General features: G+C 58.9%; 3 protein-coding genes across 4 annotated transcripts; 2 read left to right on the forward strand and 1 right to left on the reverse strand.

Annotated features, from left to right (window-relative positions):
- The first annotated feature begins 2,627 nt into the window (after window positions 1-2,627).
- LOC115610861 (vasotocin-neurophysin VT) lies at window positions 2,628-8,346 on the forward strand. 2 transcript variants are annotated; one of them, XM_030492931.1, is made up of 4 exons: window positions 2,628-2,643; window positions 6,393-6,584; window positions 7,296-7,497; window positions 8,097-8,346. In XM_030492931.1, the coding sequence occupies exons 2-4, from the start codon at window positions 6,465-6,467 to the stop codon at window positions 8,258-8,260; spliced, it is 486 nt and encodes a 161-aa protein (XP_030348791.1). In that variant the 5' UTR covers window positions 2,628-2,643; window positions 6,393-6,464; the 3' UTR covers window positions 8,261-8,346. The 2 variants fall into 2 exon arrangements, with proteins under 2 accessions (XP_030348791.1, XP_030348790.1); XM_030492930.1 differs by lacking the exon at window positions 2,628-2,643 and having other exon boundaries at window positions 6,160-6,584.
- A 2,199-nt stretch (window positions 8,347-10,545) lies between these two features.
- Window positions 10,546-12,101, forward strand: LOC115610397 (neurophysin 1-like). The gene is made up of 3 exons (XM_030491877.1): window positions 10,546-10,715; window positions 10,871-11,075; window positions 11,909-12,101. The coding sequence occupies exons 1-3, from the start codon at window positions 10,596-10,598 to the stop codon at window positions 11,956-11,958; spliced, it is 375 nt and encodes a 124-aa protein (XP_030347737.1). The 5' UTR covers window positions 10,546-10,595; the 3' UTR covers window positions 11,959-12,101.
- A 1,197-nt stretch (window positions 12,102-13,298) lies between these two features.
- On the reverse strand, window positions 13,299-16,609 carry MRPS26 (mitochondrial ribosomal protein S26). Its single transcript, XM_030491579.1, has 4 exons — window positions 16,257-16,609; window positions 15,064-15,201; window positions 13,820-13,943; window positions 13,299-13,508 (listed from the first exon to the last, which is right to left on the reverse strand). Exons 1-4 carry the CDS (start codon window positions 16,595-16,597, stop codon window positions 13,377-13,379), a joined length of 735 nt encoding a protein of 244 aa, XP_030347439.1. The 5' UTR covers window positions 16,598-16,609; the 3' UTR covers window positions 13,299-13,376.
- Between the last annotated feature and the right edge of the window lie 2,152 nt (window positions 16,610-18,761).

The following is an 18,761-nucleotide window of genomic DNA, read 5'->3' on the forward strand; positions in this document are numbered from 1 at the left end:
AAAATCACTCGATACACTCTGTCTCCAGCACATCGTGGATGTGCTGAGGTTGAGGTGACAGCAGAGGGTTTTGTCACAACCCCCTGTTGTCACCATTTAATGGGTAGTTTGTGGAGCAGATGCTGCTCACCGATGTTCCATGCAGTTACTCTGGGGTAAGAGGCTCCAGCTGACTCAATTCCCCTTTACATAGAACACCTTTATTGTCTCTTAAAAGGCACCTACTTGCTGAGCAACCCATAATGTTCCTGGCTTTCTGGTCACGGCAAATAGCAGGCTCATCAAGCAATGAGAACACAGCTTTGTGTCGGCACCCAACCGATCTGCCCTTTGTCTGCGTCAGGGGGAGTTTACAGTCGTCTCCCTTCGTGGCAAAAAAAAGCAAGTTCCCTGTCTTTAAATAAGAAATGGTTAGAAAATAGGCAAAAACTCTCCTAAAGAGCCCACAATTCAGAGGCAGCACAAATCCTCTTCCTCCTGCGGCGGTGTGTTTGCAGTGAGCATCCCGATGTGATTCAGCTCTCACACCTCCTCCACTCCAGCTCTCACGGAGCGATGGCTGCTGCAGGAGCTCCCATCCTCGCCGCCGTCTCCTGCTTCTCTGGGATGAGCGAAGCCTCCAATGAAGCCCAAAAGCCTCTGGCTCAGCCTCCTGCCCAAATGTTTGTCGTGGTACCATGCTGGTAGGCAGCAACAGGCTGGGGGATGAAAGCAAGTTATCTCCGGAGGTTCCCTTCTTTCCTCAGGGAGGGACAGGGAGCCTGATGGAGCAGAGATTGGAAGGGATGGGGTTGCAAGGAGCATGTGGTCCATCCTCTGCTCAGAGGAGGGTTCATCTCTTAGAGGTTTCTCAGAGCCTTCATCCACACGGTTTCTCCTCACCCTTAACCCTGTAGAATCATAGAGAATGGTTTGTGTTGGAAGGGACCTTAAAGCTCATCCAGTTCCAACCCCTGCCATGGGCAGGGACACCTTCCACTAGAGCAGGTTGCTCCAAGCCCCTGTGTCCAACCTGGCCTTGAACACTGCCAGGGATGGGGCAGCCACAGCTTCTCTGTAGGACCCTTTAGCAGCGAGATTCAACCCATGCATCCCCTCTCGCTGATAAAGGGAGGGCAAAGGGATGAACTTCCCTCTGTGCCCACCTCTCCTCGCTTAGGGAAGGTCCATGTTCCCCCAGCTGATCCCTCCCATTGAAACAAGGGGACACTGAAACCCCAGTGGGCAGCAAAGACTCTCTCTGCACCCCAAGAAGATGGGCTTGGTGGTGGGTCACATGTAGCCAGGACTTCCCGTGGGGTCTCCTTTCACGACCTGCAGCAATTCCCCTTTATCTCCTGTGCAGAATGGGCAGATGCCACCAGCAAATTCCCGGCACAAAGCCTGTGCTCTCCTTGGGAGGTGGGGAACAGCCTTTGAAACTGAGCAATTTCCTCTGTCGCTGCCATTCAAGCCCTTTGAGGAGGGCCAAATCCATCCCTCGCTGCTCAGCGACCTCCTGACGCGACGTCTGCGTCCCAGCGGGATGGATTCGGACCGCAGCGCCCAGCAAACCTTGATGTTGCTGCACTGCTTTAAATGAGCGCTATCAAAGCTATTTCACATCACGTCATGGAAGCAGAGGAACATCTTCAGCCCTGACAGGGGAAAAGAAGCTGCTGTGCTCAGGCAGGAGGTGCAAAATCCCCTCCATCATCAGCAGTTAACCCCCTGTCAGCCACCAGTTCACGGTGACAGGGTGAGACACTGGTGACAGGCAGGTTCTCTGCTAAATGCCCTTCAGACAGGCCCGTTTGAGGAGCAATAATGCACCCAGACAGGAGAAGGGAGCGCTCCTTTGCCAGTCTGAGCTGCTTTCTATCCCCAGTACATGAGCAATGTGTTCAAGAAGTTTCTCCTCCTCTCTGCATCCCCCTCCAGCCACAGCAAACGCACAGGTCAGTGAAAATCTTCCTGTTTTCCTTGTGGTACCCAACGTCCTCTGATTAATTGTGATTGAACTTTGTCACTTTGACATCTGTGGAGCACTGCAACCTCCATCCTTTGTCCTGCCTGTGTTCTGGCTCTCAAAAACCTTGGTGGAAGCTTCGAAGCTCACAAAGCTTCTGCTGTTAATGAAGAATGGGGAAGATTCTACTTGTGGTTTGCCCTGGCTGTGTGCAAGGGTGTGATTGCTTGAGGATTGGAAAATCATTGTCATTTCTATGCAGCAAAGATGCTTTGAAGCTGCAGATGTAGCCGGAGGGTGTTTAATGTGTGAAACAGCACAGGAGCATCGCAGGTCACTGCTGGACACCCCATTTCCCATCATAGAATCCCAGCCTGGATTGGGTTGAAGGGAGCTTAAAGCTGATCCATTTCCACCTCCCTGCCATGGGCAGGGACACCTTCCACTAGAGCAGGTTGCTCCAAGCCCCTGTGTCCAACCTGGCCTTGAACACTGCCAGGGATGGGGCAGCCACAGCTTCTCTGGGCACTCTGTTGTGAAAAGCAATTGGGAAGGACACAAGCAGTGAAGCTCCGTGGCTGAGCCCCCCACGGCCCCTTTGCTGATGTTTTGGAAGAGCTGGAGGGGTGGATCTGAGGCTGCTGCCCGCTCCCCACCCCATGGCAGGCCTTTGGGGCTCTCCTGCAGCAGATGAGGTGAGCAGGGCTGGAGGCAGGAGGCAGCTAACAGTGCCGATGAATGCTGCAGCACCCACATCGCCCGCCTCGCATGTCGTTAGGACATCAACGCTAACGAAGGGGGCTCCTCTGGGAAGAGCCTGGGGAAGAGCAGGGACGTGGCAGAGCAAATCCAGTGCTGGGGACACAGAGAAGGGAGCCTGTGATATGGGGGGGGGTTTGGGGCATGACTTCGTGTAGCCCCAAAGCATCACTTAGGAGCTGGGTGTGGGTTGGGGGCCCTGCATCACCCCGGGTACCACTGAGCATCACTGCGCAGCGAGGATGCTGCTTAAACCCCGTCACCCTGGGATCACTTATCCCACGCCTCACCCCATCTGACACCAATATTTGCATCCCCCAAACCCCCTTTTTATGTTTCCTACACATTCTATTGCCTCCCCCTTCCCACCTCATCCTCCCCTTGATTCCTGTAAGTGATTCCGCGTGGCGGCTGCGGAGCCTCTGCAACTTGGAAAAAAAACAGTTTATTAACCTTCCTTGACTTTAAAGAGCATAATTACATTTTAATCTCATATTCCCCCGTTATCATTCCAGACACAGAGTCATTTGAATGCAGATCATTCCCAGCTAATGTAATTTTACGATACAGTAATGAAGAGACGGAGCAGGAGCGTCTAACACCCAATTTAGAGCTGACATTTGGGGTTCTTCTAAAGAGAAGTTTTCCCAGCCGAGGGCTTTTGCATCCTCCTCGGTCCTGCAGTGCCAGTGGGATTCGGCTCCCGCTGCGAAGGGAAGGGTTTGGTTGGGGAAACGTGGCTGGTGGTGATAATATTGGTCATTAAAGCTGCCCACGGCTGCCCCAAGCAGGTGATTCAGTGTCTCTGGTGGTGGGCACGGGGCAAGTTTGGGAACTCGCCGCTCCCTTGGTCCCACAGAGACATGAGTCAGGGGCTGTGGTTACATTCAGCCCTCCTTTCAACATCATTTTATCCGTCTTTTTAGACCCAAAAATAGGACCATCACATCCACAGGTGGATGCACCCCTCCAGAATCACAGGGCAGGAGACAGGCCCCCCAGCACCACAAAATAGAATCATGGAATCAGAGTGGTTTGGGTTGGAAGGGCCCTTGAAGCTCATCCAGTTCCAACCCCCTGCCCCGGGCAGGGACACCTTCCACTAGAGCAGGTTGCTCCAAGCCCCTGTGTCCAACCTGGCCTTGAACACTGCCAGGGATGGGGCAGCCACAACTGGGAATCACTTGGGGTGGCTGGAGATAGCTTTTCCCCACCTTCATCCCCATCCCTTTTAGGCTGGATCAATGGATCAATGATCCATCCTTGCGCAGCCCTGGTTGGAGCAAAGGAGACAGTGGTACCCTGGGTAGGGTGGGAGGGGCTGCTGCTCTGCTCGAGCATCCCTAAGGAATCTGTGGTCCCACTGCAATCCGCCCTGGCAAAACTGGCATGCTTTGGACAGTAAAGTGAGCACCGTGCTGTGCACCAGAGAGGGACATTGGAGGGGGGATGAACCCCAGAGCATCACTTCACCACCAGGGGAAACTGAGGCACGCAGGAGTGAGGGCGAGCGTCTATTTCCAGCTGCGCTCTGGGGAGACCCCCCCTGCAGTCCTGATCCAGCTCTGGGGCAACAGCACAAGAGGGACGTGGAGCTGCTGGAGCGAGGCCAGAGGAGGCCCCGGAGCTGCTGCGAGGGCTGGAGCAGCTCTGCTCTGGAGCCAGGCTGAGAGAGCTGGGCTGGGGCAGCCTGGAGAAGAGAAGGCTCCTGAAGGGGACACCTTAGAGCAGCTCCAGGGCCTAAAGGGGCTCCAGGAAACCTGGAGAGGGGCTTTGGGCAAGGGCCTGGAGGGTCAGGCCAAGGGGAATGGCTTTAACCTGCCAGAGGGGAGATTGAGATGAGCTCTTGGGCAGAAGCTCTTCCCTGTGAGGGTGCTGAGGCGCTGGCACAGGGTGCCCAGAGAAGCTGTGGCTGCCCCATCCCTGGCAGTGTTCAAGGCCAGGTTGGACACAGGGGCTTGGAGCAACCTGCTCTAGTGGAAGGTGTTCCTGCCCGTGGCAGGGGGTTGGAAATGGATCAGCTTTAAGCTCCCTTCCAACACAAACCAGGCTGGGATTCTGTGATTTTTATGGTTCCTCCATTCCCCATTTGTGATGAAGATGAGTTCAGCATGGGCTGAACATCCAGAGGCTGGACCACTGCTGTCAGCACCCCCCAGTTCCCACCCCATCCCTCCCAGCACCCCCAAATGACCCTCTTCTAATCACCATCAGACAGGCCCAGGCTTTTGGGGGCAGGGAAGAGCAGCAGATACTCATTAAGTGCCTGATTCCCCTTTACATATTAATTACATGCTGCTGAGGTCACTCATGGAGTTGCTGGGGCGGGGATTTGGGACCAGCAGGAATATTCATGGCTGGATGCAAGGGGAATTGTTGCTGTTTTCCCTGTACCAACGTTTCCAACAGCCCATCGGTGACACGAGTGTTCTGGTCTCAGCACAGGTAGGACCCGCTGGTTGCCAACAGGAGGGTCGATGCCAGCCTCAAAGGTGCCTTTTCCTTATTGCTCCCTCTGCCGCTGGTTTCTTTGCCTTCTTGGATAAAAAGAGGCGGATGAGCCACGGGTGGCAATGACGGGTCCCTTTGGGCTCAGGCTGTGGCAGGGTCCTGCTCTGCCCCTTGGTGCTGTGCGGTCCAGAGCTGCAGCTGAGCCCCTTTGGGTTGGAGGGTGCATTTGTGCACCCCAGAGTTATCCCCTGGCCTGGAGCCCATCGGTGTCCCCAGCATCCCCTCCTGGACCAGCATCATTTGAACCAGCATCCTTCCAAAGCAGCATCCCTTCTGGACCGGTATCTTCCAAACTAACACCCCTCCCCAAACCAGCATCTTCTGACTGAGCATCCATCCCCAAATCAGCATCACTCCAAAACCAGCACCCCCCAAAAATCTTCATGCCTCTCAAACCAGCACCTCTCCCAAAGCAGCATCCCTCCAAAGCAACACCCCACTCTGAGCCAGCATCTTCTCAATGAGCATCTGGCCCCAAACCTGCATCCCCCTGCCCCCAGCCTAGCAACTTCCAAACCTGCATCCCTCCCAAAGCAGCAACTTCCAAACCCACATGTCTCCCAACCCAGCATCTTCCAAACCTGTATCCCTCCAAATCCAGCTGGCCCCAAGCCTGCATCCCCCATCCCCAAGCCAGCACCTTCCAAACCTGCATCCCTCCCAAAGCAGCATCCTTCAAACCTGGTTCCCTTCCAGCCCAGCATCTTCCAATCACACATCCCTCCAAATCCAGCATCTTCCAGACTGGCATCCCTCCCAAAGCAGCATCTTCCAAACCCACACCTCTTCTAACCCAGCATCTTCCAAACCCACATCCCTCCCCAGGCAGCATCTTCCAAACCTGTATCCCTCCAAACCCAGCATCTTCCAAACCTGCATCTCTCCAAATCCAGCATCTTCCAAACCTGCATCCCTCCCAAACCAGCATCTTCCCCTCCCTAAACCCTGACCCTCCTATGGCCATCCTTGGGATGCCCCTCGGAGCAGCCAGGGCTCGGGGGGTGCTGGTGGGATTCACCATCCCTGGGCTCAGCTCCAGCACTGAATCATCTCAGTCACAGATTTGCCTGGATGCGATTTGGGGAGGGAAGAGGAAAAAAAGCAGCAGCAAAGCAACAAAACAACAACCCAGCCCTTTCCTTCCTCCTCCTCCTCCTCCTCCTCCCCTGGGAAGGGGTGACAGCAGCATAAATAGCGGCTCGCACAGCACGGGGCCAGATGCAAAGCGAGCGGCACCCGTGGCACCATGGCAGAGCCTTCGCTGCCCCTCTCCTTCCTCTGCCTCCTCGCCTTGTCCTCCGCATGCTACATCCAGAACTGCCCCCGAGGTGGCAAACGGGCGCTGAGCGACACAGCCCTGCGGCAGGTATGGGATGGGATAGGGGTCTGGGGACTTGGGATGGGGACTTGGGGGGCACGGGGAAGCTCTATGGGGTGCAGAGGCTCCCCGTCACCTATGGGCACGCTCGGCTGTGCCATGCTACCCTGTTGGTTGGGAGGGTTGGGGGACATGCCCAAGGACACACGATGGGGTGGTGGCAGAGGATGAGCATCCCGAAATGCTGTTGTCGCCTCAAGCTTGGACACAGCAGAGTGGGGGGGCAGGATACAGCCGTGGAGCACAGGGGGGGCAATGGGGAGCCCCTAAAGCGGGGCCAGTGCTGCGGCATGAGGACACGCTGCTGGTGATGGGGACAAAACAGGTCACCCTGTGCCAGGGTGGTACCTGCAAGGGCTGGCAAAGCAATACAAGAGAGTGCAAGAAGGGTGTGATACGGGGGACAAGGACATGATGGGGCAAGGGGGAATGGCTTTAACCTGCCAGAGGGGAGGTGGAGATGGGATATAAGGAAGAAGCTCTTCCCTGTGAGGGTGCTGAGGTGCTGGCACAGGGTGCCCAGAGAAGCTGTGGCTGCCCCATCCCTGGCAGTGTTCAAGGCCAGGTTGGACACAGGGGCTTGGAGCAACCTGCTCTAGTGGAAGGTGTCCCTGCCCGTGGCAGGGGGTTGGAACTGGAGGAGCTTTAAGCTCCCTTCAACCCGTGTTTCTGCGCCGACCGAAGCATCCCTCCCCGCAGTGCCTGCCCTGCGGCCCCGGCAACAGAGGCAACTGCTTCGGGCCCGGAATCTGCTGCGGTGCGGAGCTGGGCTGTTACCTGGGCACGGCGGAGACGCGGCGCTGCGCTGAGGAGGACTATGTGCCCTCCCCGTGCCGGGCGGGCGGGCAGCCCTGCGGCAACGGCGGCCGCTGCGCCGCGCCCGGCATCTGCTGCACCCCCGGTGAGAGCGGGCAGCGGGATGGAGCGGTTCGGGGGAGCCGGGGCCGTGGGTCACAGCGGCACGGGTCGGGCTGCTCGTAGTGCTCGCCTCACTGAGGGGAAACTGAGGCACGGAGCGGCGATTTGGGGTGGGTTTGGGATTATCGGGTTTAGGGTGAATGGAAGGGAGTTGGTCACCATAAGGGTGCTGAGGCGCTGGCACAGGGTGCCCAGAGAAGCTGTGGCTGCCCCATCCCTGGCAGTGTTCAAGGCCAGGTTGGACACAGGGGCTTGGAGCAACCTGCTCTAGTGGAAGGTGTCCCTGCCCGTGGAACTGGATGAGCTTTAAGCTCCCTCCCAGCCCAAATCATTCCATGGTTCTATAAGGATTTTGGGCTCAAAGCTCCTTCCTGAACCACCGTGATGAGATATCTCCCATCCGGGCACATGCACCCTCCTCAATGTGCTGGAAATACCCCGGCCAGCCCCATTCCCTGCTTAACAGAGGGGACAAAACTGGAGCATGAGCTCCCCTGGTGCCACCAACCCCTTCCCCACCCGAAAACGAACCACTCCTGCTCCTAAATAACCCGTCCCCTGATGTATTGGTTTCCATTGAAGAGACCTGTGCGATGGACACTGCCTGCCTGGATGAGAGCAGCGATGGGGCTCAGGAGGCAGCAGAGAAGAACCTGACGGTGCTGGATGGCTCGGCCGGAGACCTGCTCCTCAAGCTCATGCACTTGGCAAACCGGCAGCAGCAGGGCAAGCATCCCACCCTCTGAGCCTGGTGTGTCCCCCCAACCATCACCAACACCCCAAACCCCAGCCTTGTAAATACCAGACCCAATAAAAGTCCTTGTGCACTGTGGTGGCTTCGTCCTGGGTGCTGGGGATGGGTCATGGGGGGCTCCAGGGGACCCATAGAGGGCTTGGGGATGGATGTGGGGCAGCATTGGAGGGTGGTGGGTCTCCTTTGTGCCTCTTCCCATATCCTCATCCCTTCCCGTGCTGTTTGCTCCCATCCTCAGTGGTTTTGCTGGGTTGGGAGCAGGATTTGTCCCTGTCATTACAGCACTAAGGACAAGAAGCTCAGGCAGAGCTGCCCTTTGAGTCCCACCCCAGCAGCCCTGCAGCACCCATGGGTGCTGAGCCGCCCAGCATCCCGGGGACAGTGATGGGATGTGCCACCATCCTGTTACCTCTTGGCCAAGACCCCTCCTTGGGGCAGATTCGGAGCCTCATTCCCTTCAGGAACCAGCACAATGGGCTGCTTCAACCACAGCTCCTAAAAATGATAGAAAATAAGGAAAAACATCCAAAAAAAAACCCTAAAAGCAGGAAGATTTGAGCTCCCAAATTCATACAACGGGCTGGTTGCATCTTCCCAGCATCATCATCACTAAATGGGTCGGATCAGCCCCCCGTTATCCCACCCTCACCCCTTATTTGGGATACCGTTATCCCAACCCTCTCCCCTTCCCTGATCTCTTACCCTGCAGGGTCCCTGCTCCCGGCTCTCTCTGGGCTGGGATGTGGGGACAGCTCGTCCTTTATAATGTCCCTGCGGGAGGTGGCACCTTCGGGAGGTGGAGCTCCACCAGTCCAGCGGATCCCATCCTGCTCATCCTGCACCTTATAGGGGGTGCAGGATTCACCCAGCGCCTGCTCCCGACAATATCGCAGCCCTGGGGAGGTGGGAGACCCGAAATCACCCCCAAAATCATTGGGAAAGGGGCAACACCAGCATGGATGGGTCACTCCATGCTGGGAACACATGGGATGAAGGAACTGGGCTATTAAGCTCAGTGCTGCACCCCGGGATGCAGGATGTGAACCACAACATCTCCTGCAGCATCGGGGATGCATGGCTGCGCTAGTATGCGGGATACTGATGGGAGCTTTGGCATCGGGGGGTCAACATCCCAAAAAGCACCAGGAGCTGATAACTGAGGGGGTTTTCCACACCAGACACATCCCAACCCTGCCCATGGGCATCAGGGCAACCCCAGACCCATTTGGGGGGCTCCAGGAGGGTGTTTTTCCCTCCCCAATCCCATACCACAGCCGGGATTGAGGCGCTGGGATGCTGCAGGACTGGTGCTGAGCCCCATTTCCAACCCATTAACATGGACAGCGGTGCGTGGCTCGTCCCCAGGGCCCGGCTGCCCGACCCCGGGTGTGTGACCAGGACCCGGCTGCCCTCACTGTGGCCACATTAAGTGGCACATTTCAAAGCAAGCCGGAGGGGATGAGGAGAGGTCGCGGCTTTCCAGCTCTGCACTGCCTAATCCCCAATTAAGGAGGCACAAGGAGGGACTGGGATAATGGCCTCGGCATTAAGGTTTGTCCATAGCAGAGGAATTGATTCAGCTCTTAATTGTGGTAACGAAGGCGAAGGGTTGGGGTGAGCGGGAGCCTGCGCAGCTGCATCCGCAGTGACGTGGTCCAGGGCATCATGTTGAAGCTCCAGGGCAGAAGCCAACAGGGAAATGTTGGGGTTCAGGCCTTTGCCGATGGGATTTGATGTTTCCAATGCAGTCAGATGAAAGCAAGCAACGGGATTGGGGTCACCATCATCCCAAAGCAGATTGAACCCAGCATCCCCAACCCAGGCAGAGATGGGTGGGAAGGACCCATCATTTCCCACCCCGTATCCCATGGATGATCCCAGTGGAGGATTTCGGTTCGTTTTCCCCATCAGAAGGGATTTTGAAGCCCCTCTCACCCCTCTCCTGGGTGGACGCCTTCCTCCATCCCACCCCAAACAACACTAGAGTGGTCCCAAATGGAATATGGAGCAACAAGCCGCAGCTCCACAGCATTAAGGGGTTGGCAGAGACAGACAGCACCCGAGCCCCAAACTGATCCACAACCTCTGCACGTTCCCTCCCCATCACGGTCGGACTCATCACCAAGGAGCAAACCAACACCTTGGCCTTGACCTCACGTCCTCGACCTCCGGCTATTAGCAGAGCCCTTGGTGTGGGAAGCAATTCCTTGTGGTTCTTAAGGGAGACGGGTGACGCTGGTGCCGGAATGTGTAAGTAGGAGCTGGCACTATATATCCAGGGCTGCTTTTCCAGAGGGGAAAACTGGGAAGCCTCCCAACCTGCAGCCATGCCCTGCAAAGCTCTCGCTGTCTGCCTCTTAGGGCTCTTGGCGCTCTCCTCCGCTTGCTACATCCAGAACTGCCCCATCGGGGGCAAACGCGCTGTCCTGGATATGGATATCAGGAAGGTAAGTCCCGTCTTTTCCTTTTCCCAACATTCCCGGGGCTCCGTGAGGGAAGACGCCAGCAAAAGGGAGGCAAAGACCAAGGGAAGGGCTCAACCGCAGCGCACTGATTGAAGGCGCTTCCCGGTTAACGCTCCGCTATGGTTGTTCCCGAGCAGTGCCTGCCCTGCGGCCCCAGGAACAAGGGCCGCTGCTTCGGACCCAACATCTGCTGCGGAGAGGAGCTGGGCTGTTACGTGGGCACCTCGGAAGCGCTGCGGTGCCAGGAGGAAACCTTCCTGCCCACCCCCTGCGAGGCGGGACACAAACCCTGCGGCAGCGGCAGCGGGACCTGCGCGGCCCCCGGCATCTGCTGCGGCACCGGTGGGTCCGCGTCCCCCCATGGGACAGGGCACGGAGGGTTGTGATGGGAAAGGGGGAGAGGGGACATGTACCAAGGGACCTGCTTTGTCCTGTGCATCTGATGAGGAACGGCTGAGGGACCTGGGGGGGTTTAGTCTGGAGAAGAGAAGGCTCAGGGGGGACCTTATCGCTCTCTGCAACTGCCTGACAGGAGGATGGAGCCAGGAGGGGGCTGGTCTCTGCTCCCAAGGAACAAGGGATGGGACAAGAGGAAACGGCCTCAAGCTGCCCCAGGGCAGGTTTAGATGGAGCTGAGGAACAATTCCTTCCCCAGAGGGTGCTCAGGCATTGGAACAGGCTGCCCAGGGCAGGGCTGGAGTCACCGGCCCTGAGGGTGCTCACACCCCGTGTAGCCGAGGCCTCAGTGCCATGGGTTAGTGGTGGCCTTGGTAAAGGTTGGACTTGATGATCTTAAAGGTCTTTCCCAACCCGGTTGAGTCTATGATCTGTCCATCCACCCAGGGCCACCCCACTTGGGGCAGGATTGAGCCTGACCCCAGGAAAGATGATAAGAGACTCTGAGGTTTCAGGATAGAGGAAAGCAACCAAGGGGCTGAGCAGGCAGCAGAGCTCCCGTGGCGCTCAGCAGCTCGTGCTCCCTCCTGCTTTCATCACGCTTTTCCAGCCTCCTCCCTAAGCTAGATACTACCAGAGATCCCACTACAAACCCTGGGGAGCTTCAGGACACGAAGGGAACAGGAGCTTGGAACTCCATGGAGTTAAAACCCACTCTGGGGGGGTCCTGAGGGCTGGTTCGTGCTGTCTCACTCCATCCCCTTTCTCCTCCCATGCAGAGGGTTGCCTGGTTGACTCCTCCTGCGACCAAGAAGCGCTGTTTGCATAGACCATCCCGGGGAGAAGAACCTGCAGGATCCTTTATCCATCACTGCAGCAGCCCCCCGTCAGGTCGGGAACAGATGAGCCAAGTCTGTGACTCGCACTGAAGCGATGAACTTCATGAGAAATAAAACTTGTACAGAAAAACAACCACAAGGGGCTGTGGGGGTTTGTGTGCCTGAAGGGTGCAGGGATGGAGGGTGGGATGGAGGGGAAAAGGTGGGTTTAGGAAAGGGATGGGATACAGAGGGACCTGGACAGGCTGGAGAGGTGGGAACATGTGAACCTCATGGAGTTCACATCCTGCCCCTGGGTTGGGGCAATCCCAGCACAGACACAGGCTGGGGGAGACGGGATGGAGCAGCCCTGAGAAGAACTTGGGGGTGTTGGGTGAGGAGAAGCTCCCCATGACCCGGCTTCAGTGTGTGCTTGAGCCCAGAACCCCCCGTGTGCTGGGCTGCACCCCCAGAGCGTGAGCAGCAGCTCAGGGAGGGGATCCTGCCCCTCTGCTGCGCTCCGGGGAGCCCCCCCTGCAGTCCTGATCCAGCTCTGGGGCAACAGCACAAGAGGGACGTGGAGCTGCTGGAGCGAGGCCAGAGGAGGCCCCGGAGCTGCTGCGAGGGCTGGAGCAGCTCTGCTCTGGAGCCAGGCTGAGAGAGCTGGGCTGGGGCAGCCTGGAGAAGAGAAGGCTCCTCAAGGGGACACCTTAGAGCAGCTCCAGTGCCTAAAGGGGCTCCAGGAAACCTGGAGAGGGGCTTTGGACAAGGGCCTGGAGGGACAGGCCAAGGGGAATGGCTTTAACCTGCCAGAGGGGAGACTGAGATGAGCTCTGAGGCAGAAGCAGCCACAGGTGATGAGTAAAATAAGGCTGAAGGGAAGGCAGAGACACATAAATGCCAGGATCAGAAGTGATTCCGCACATTTTCTCACTTGGCCACAGCCAAGATGGGCAAAGAAGGGTTTAAAGCAGACACAGAACCAAGGGGTCCCTCAGCCACAGCAGGATCCAGAGGCACAATGAGTTCTTTCCCCCTAACAACAAGAAGTGGAGGCTTGGTGTTTCCTACAGAGCCCCTCCGACCCCTTTTCCTTCACAAGCACCTAGAGGGGTGGACACACAAACAGCCAGAGGCAGGATGTGCCTTGGGATCATTCCCGTTTTCCACCCCCCCCATGTTGTGTGTGAAACCAGGAGGGATGCGGTGGGAGGTGGAATCAGAGCGGCAGAGCAGGAGGCACAGGAGCAGCAGCAGGGCTGAGGCTCACTTGTTGTGAGCCCAAGTTTCTCCCTCACCCTCCTTCCCACAGGCATTAACCCTTCCGAAGAAGCACAGCCAGACCCACAGGGGAATTCTCCACCAATTCCAAGTGGATTTATACATCAGAAGGAAAGAAACCGGCTCGTAAGTGGAGGCTTTGGGGCCGTCAGGACAACATTGTCCGCTTGACAATGCGCCCTTCCTTGTCAACGGCGAAGTTGTAGTTGCGGGGGTTATCCAGGCATTCCTCGATCCGGGCATCCAGGTTCTCCACCGTGATGAAGGTTTTGGCTTCCTCCTAAAGGAAGGAAGGACAAGGAGCAGCTCTTAACACATGGATGAGGCACCACGGGTGCTCTGAGAGACCCTGAGGTGCCACCAGGATCTGAGCAGGAGCCGCATATCCAGGAGGAGGAAACTGTTCTTCCCTCCCTTGGGATGATTCCACCCTGTTCCCAGAGCTCTCGCTCAACCCTCATCCCATCCACACGCTGTCAGCGCTCCTGGAAGGTGCCAACATAAGGATCTTTGGGAAGGAAGCCTCCAGCTTCCCCACGGCTCCCATCAAAGCCCACGCAGGGAGCGCTGGCAGCGTCGTGCTGCTCTCACCTGGAGCTGGAGAACTTCCTTCTCCTTCTCCTTCAGGAAAGCTTCCATTTTCCTGGCTTGGGTCTCGGCAGCCTTCAGCTTCTGCCTCTTCTGCTCTTCCTCTTCTTTCCTAAGTCTTTCCTCCCTGCCACAAGGGAAAGGAAAAGCAAAGATGAATGGGCATGGTCTGTGGGGTGGCTCATGTAAATCCCTGGGATGCAAAGCAGAGTAAACGGGAAGGAGCGGCGCAGCTGGGATGGAGAGCTTGGGATGAACAGAGTGGGGATGGAGAGAATTCCATCCTCCTCTGAGAGAAAAAATAGGGAAAATCCTAATGGAAAAGCTTTCCAAGAGACCGGCACTGCAGACCTGAGAGCCAGCAGGGACTGGCTCAGTATGGGAGATCCAATGGGATTCTCCCAGCAGGATGTGGAAGCTGGATTGCTCTGGCCAGAGGACAAGCACGGGGACGGCACTGACGGGCTTTTCCCTTGAACCTCCTCCTGTTTTCCAGGTTCGGCAGACAGCGATTTCCTTGGAAGCACCGACACGCTTCCAGCGCATCCCGAGGATGCTTCCTGGGTCCGACCAGAGGATGGAGCGGGAAGGAACGGGGAGAAAGACTGGAGCTCCATGACCTGCCCCATCAGCAGCGAGATGTGACCGCTGCGTGTGCGGGTTTAGCTCTAAAGGACCAAGTTGAGCTCATGGAATCCCGGAGTGGTTTGGGTTGAAGGGACCTCAAAGCTCCTCCAGCTCCAACCCCTGCCCCGGGCAGGGACACCTTCCACTGGAGGAGGTTGCTTTGGACACCTCACTACAGGAGGGACATTGAGGTGCTGGAGCGGGGCCAGAGAAGGGCACCGGAGCTGGTGCAGGGCCTGGAGCACAAGTGTGATGGGGAACGGCTGAGGGACCTCGGGGGGTTTAGTCTGGAGAAGAGAAGGCTCAGGGGGGACCTTCTCGCTCTCTGCAACTGCCTGACCGGAGGATGGAGCCAGGAGGGGGCTGGTCTCTGCTCCCAAGGAACAAGGGATGGGACAAGAGGAAACGGCCTCAAGCTGCCCCAGGGCAGGTTTAGATGGAGCTGAGGAACAATTCCTTCCCCAAAGGGTGCTCAGGCATTGGAACAGGCTGCCCAGGGCAGGGCTGGAGTCACCATCCAAAACACACGGGGACGTGGCACTGAGGGACACGGTAAAGGTTGGACCCGATGCTCTGAGAGGTCTGCCCCATCGGGGTGACCCAGGGGTGCCGGTGCTGACCTGCGCGCCCGCTGCCGCGCGTTCTCCTCCTCGTTCCAGGCCATGAGGCGCCGATGCTCCTGCAGCAGCTCGGCCGAGTCCTCCTGCGAGAGCAGAGCCTCCCGCCGGCGCCGCAGCACCTCGGCCCTGAACTCGGCCCTGCCGGGGGGGACACGAGCACAGGGGAGGCTGCTGAGCTCCTCTGGGGACCCCAGAGCGTCCCAACCCTGCCCCACAGCGGTCCCTGCCCCACAGGAACGCTGGTACACAGCCCCCCACAGGAACCCAGCGTGTCCAAACACCACTAGAACAAAGTGGCCCCTAAACGCTCAACTCTCCCCTGCCCCACGGCAGCCACATAGATTGATATACAGCCCCACAAGCAGCCCCACAACTCAGCTCTGCAGCACAGCAGCCCAAAATGGCCACAAGCGCCAACGGTCCTCTGCCCCATAGCCAGCCCCACGCCACTGCTAGACCCACAGTCAGAGATACTGACAGCCCCCCCCCAGCCCTCCCCTGCCCCACAGCTCACCCAGAGCAGACCCACACTCAGAGCCACTGACAGTCCCCCCAATCCTCCCCTGCCCCAAAGCAGCCCCACAACCAGAGCCGTTGACAGCTCCCAAAACCTTCTGCACCCCACAGCAGCCCCACTGATAAGCACCCAACACTCCCCTGCCCCACAGAAGCCCCACAACCAGAACCATTGACAGCCCCAAACCCTCCCTTGCCCCACAGCTGCCCCATTGACAAGCCCCTAACGCTCCCCTGCCCCACAGCCACCCCACACCCAGAGCCATTGACAGCCTCCAAATCCTCCTGCGCCCCATAGCAGCCCCACTGACAAGCCCCCAACGATCCCGGGCCCCACAGCCGCCCCACCGACAAGCCCCCGACCCTCCTCTGCCCCACAGCCGCCCCACTGATAAGCCCCCAATGCTCCCCTGCCCCACAGCAGCCCCCACACCCAGAGCCACTGATAGGCCTATACCCTCCCCTGCCCCATAGCCGCCCCACTGACAAGCCCCCAACGCTCCCCTGCCCCACAGCCGGCCCCATACCGAGCCATCGACAGCCCCCAACCCTTCCCTGCCCCACCGCAGCCCCACAACCGGCCCCACATCCAGCCCCATCGACAGCCCCCGCCCCTCAGCCGCCCCACCCCGCGCCCCCAGCCCCACCGCGGCCCCCCCCCCCGCGGCGGGCGGTACCGCAGCGCTCCGAGCACCAGGCGGTGCTGCCGGTACCGCTCGGTCACCACCACCAGCTCCTCGGGGTCGACGGGCGGCGGCACCTTCAGCCGCGACGCCTTGGACTTGGCGGGGGGGTCGTGCCGCGTCTTGCGGCCCCGCGACGGGACGAGCCGCGGCCCCCAGCAGGGACCGGGACCGGGGCCGGGAGCGGGGCCGGGAGCGGGCCCCGGAGCGGGCCCCAGCCGCAGCCCGGGCCGGCTCCGCCACAGCGCCCGCAGCATGGCGGGGCGGGCCGGCAGCGGGAACACTGCGCCGCCCGCGGGGCACCATGGGAAGGGGAGCGGGCAGCGGGGCATCATGGGAAATGTAGTCCCGGAGGGAACACGTTGGGATACGGACCCGTATTCCCAGGGGATACGGCATCCCGTGGGACAGGGAGCGCCCCACACGTGGCATACAGGCTCCTCTGTGGGGCACGGACCCCCCGTTACACCCGTAGGATGTAGCCGCCCCCCAGGGTACAGAATCCGGAGGGATACGGAACCGCATTCCCAGGGGATATGGCATCCCATGGGACAGGGAGCACCGATTACACACGCCGCCCCCCCCAGGATACAGAGCCCAGTGGGATAAGGACCCACATTCCCAGGGGATACGGCATCCCATGGGACATGGACACCCCCATTACACACGCCGCCCCCCTGTAGGATACGGAACCCAGCGGGATAAGGAACCCCATTCCCAGGGGGTACGGCATCCCATGGGACATGGACCCCCCGTTACACCCGTAGGATGTAGCCGCCCCCCCCAGGATACAGAACCCGGCGGGATACTGACCCGTCCATGGAACAGGGATCCCCCCCCAATGACGCACGAACCCCACTGGACAGGGAATCCCATCCCGCGGGATACAGACCCCCTGTGGAACATCCCCGTCCCCCCGAAACATCCCGCGAAGGGATGTAATCACACACACCCCCCAAGAGACAGCACCCCCATGAAACACAGCCATTCCCCCCCCCGGGACATGGGATACGGGATACGGGACATGGAGCCCCGCGGGACATGGGATACAGAACATGGAAACCCCGGGACACGGGATGCGGGATATGGAATATGGAACCTCACAGGACACGGCTTCCTCGGGATAAGAGACATGGAACCCCCCCGCCCGGGGCATGGGATACGGGATAAGGAACCCTCGGGACCACGGGATATGGAGTCCCCCGGGATACGGGGCATAGAACTCTCGGGACCACGGGATACGGGATATGGAACCCTCGGGACCACGGGATATGGAATCCCCTGGGTGGAACCCTCGGGTCATGGCTCCCCCGGGATATGGGGCATGGAACCCCCAGGACACGGGATACGGAACCCTCGGGACCACGGGGTATGGAATCCTCTGGGGTATGGGACATGGAATCCCCGGGACATGGCTGCCCCGGGATACAGGGTATGGGACGCCCGGGGCACGGGATACGGGATATGAAACCCTCGGGACCACGGGACATGGACCCCCTGGGATACGGGACATGGAACGCCCGGGACACGGGATACGGGATATGGAGCCCCCTGGGACACACACACACACACACCCCCGGACCCCCCCGCTCCGCCGCACGACTCGGTCCCGTCTCCCCGCGCCCCTTTATTGCCGCTCCGTCCCGGGGGTCGGTCCGTGCCGCTGCCCGCTCCCCGCTCAGCGCCGCGCAGCGCCCTGCGGGGGAACCGCCCGTCGGTGCGGCCGGGGCCGGTCACGGAGCCCCCCCCAACCCCATCCTCATCCCCATCCCCATCCTCATCCCCATCCCCATCCCCATCCCCATTCCCATCCCCATCCCGATCCCGGTCCCCCCCAGCCCCGCTCACCAGCAGCGGCTCCTCCCGCCGCGGGGGGCACCGGGGGGGGCGGCAGCGCCAGAACGGGGCTGAGACCTGCGGGAGAGCGGATACAGGGAGAATCCATGGGGAATCCGAGGGGTTAATTCCAGGGGTTCAGTCTGGGGGCTTAATCCGGGGTCTTTATGCGGATGTTTAATCCAGGGGATAATATCGGAAGGTAATCCCGGGGGTGTTAATAAAGGGGGAATCCAGGGGGATGAATCCAGGGGCTAATCCTTGGGGAATCTGTAGGAGTTAATCCCATGTGGTTAATTGATTACCCCAGGGTGTTAATCAAAGGGGTAATATCGGAGGCTTAATCCTGGGGAGTTAATTCCATGGGGTTAATCCAGGGTCTTAATCTGGGGGGCGTTAATATGGGGGGGGATCCTGTTTTGGTAATCCCATGGGATTAATCCAAGTGTTAATCCGGGGGTAATCTCGGGAAGGTTAATCTGGGGGACGTTAATCCGGGGAGGGTAACACGGGGGGGGGGGGGGTGTGTGTGTAATAAGGGTGGAATAATAAATCCCGGGGGGGAGGGGGAATGTAAATCAGGGGGGTTAATCCAACAGCCCCCAAGGGGGGATAATCCAACAGGGGGTAATCCAGGGAGGATAATTTGGGAAGAGTAACCCA

The sequence above is a fragment of the Strigops habroptila genome, chromosome 7 (assembly GCF_004027225.2).
Source record: "Strigops habroptila isolate Jane chromosome 7, bStrHab1.2.pri, whole genome shotgun sequence".
NCBI classification, from domain to species: Eukaryota; Metazoa; Chordata; class Aves; order Psittaciformes; family Psittacidae; genus Strigops; species Strigops habroptila.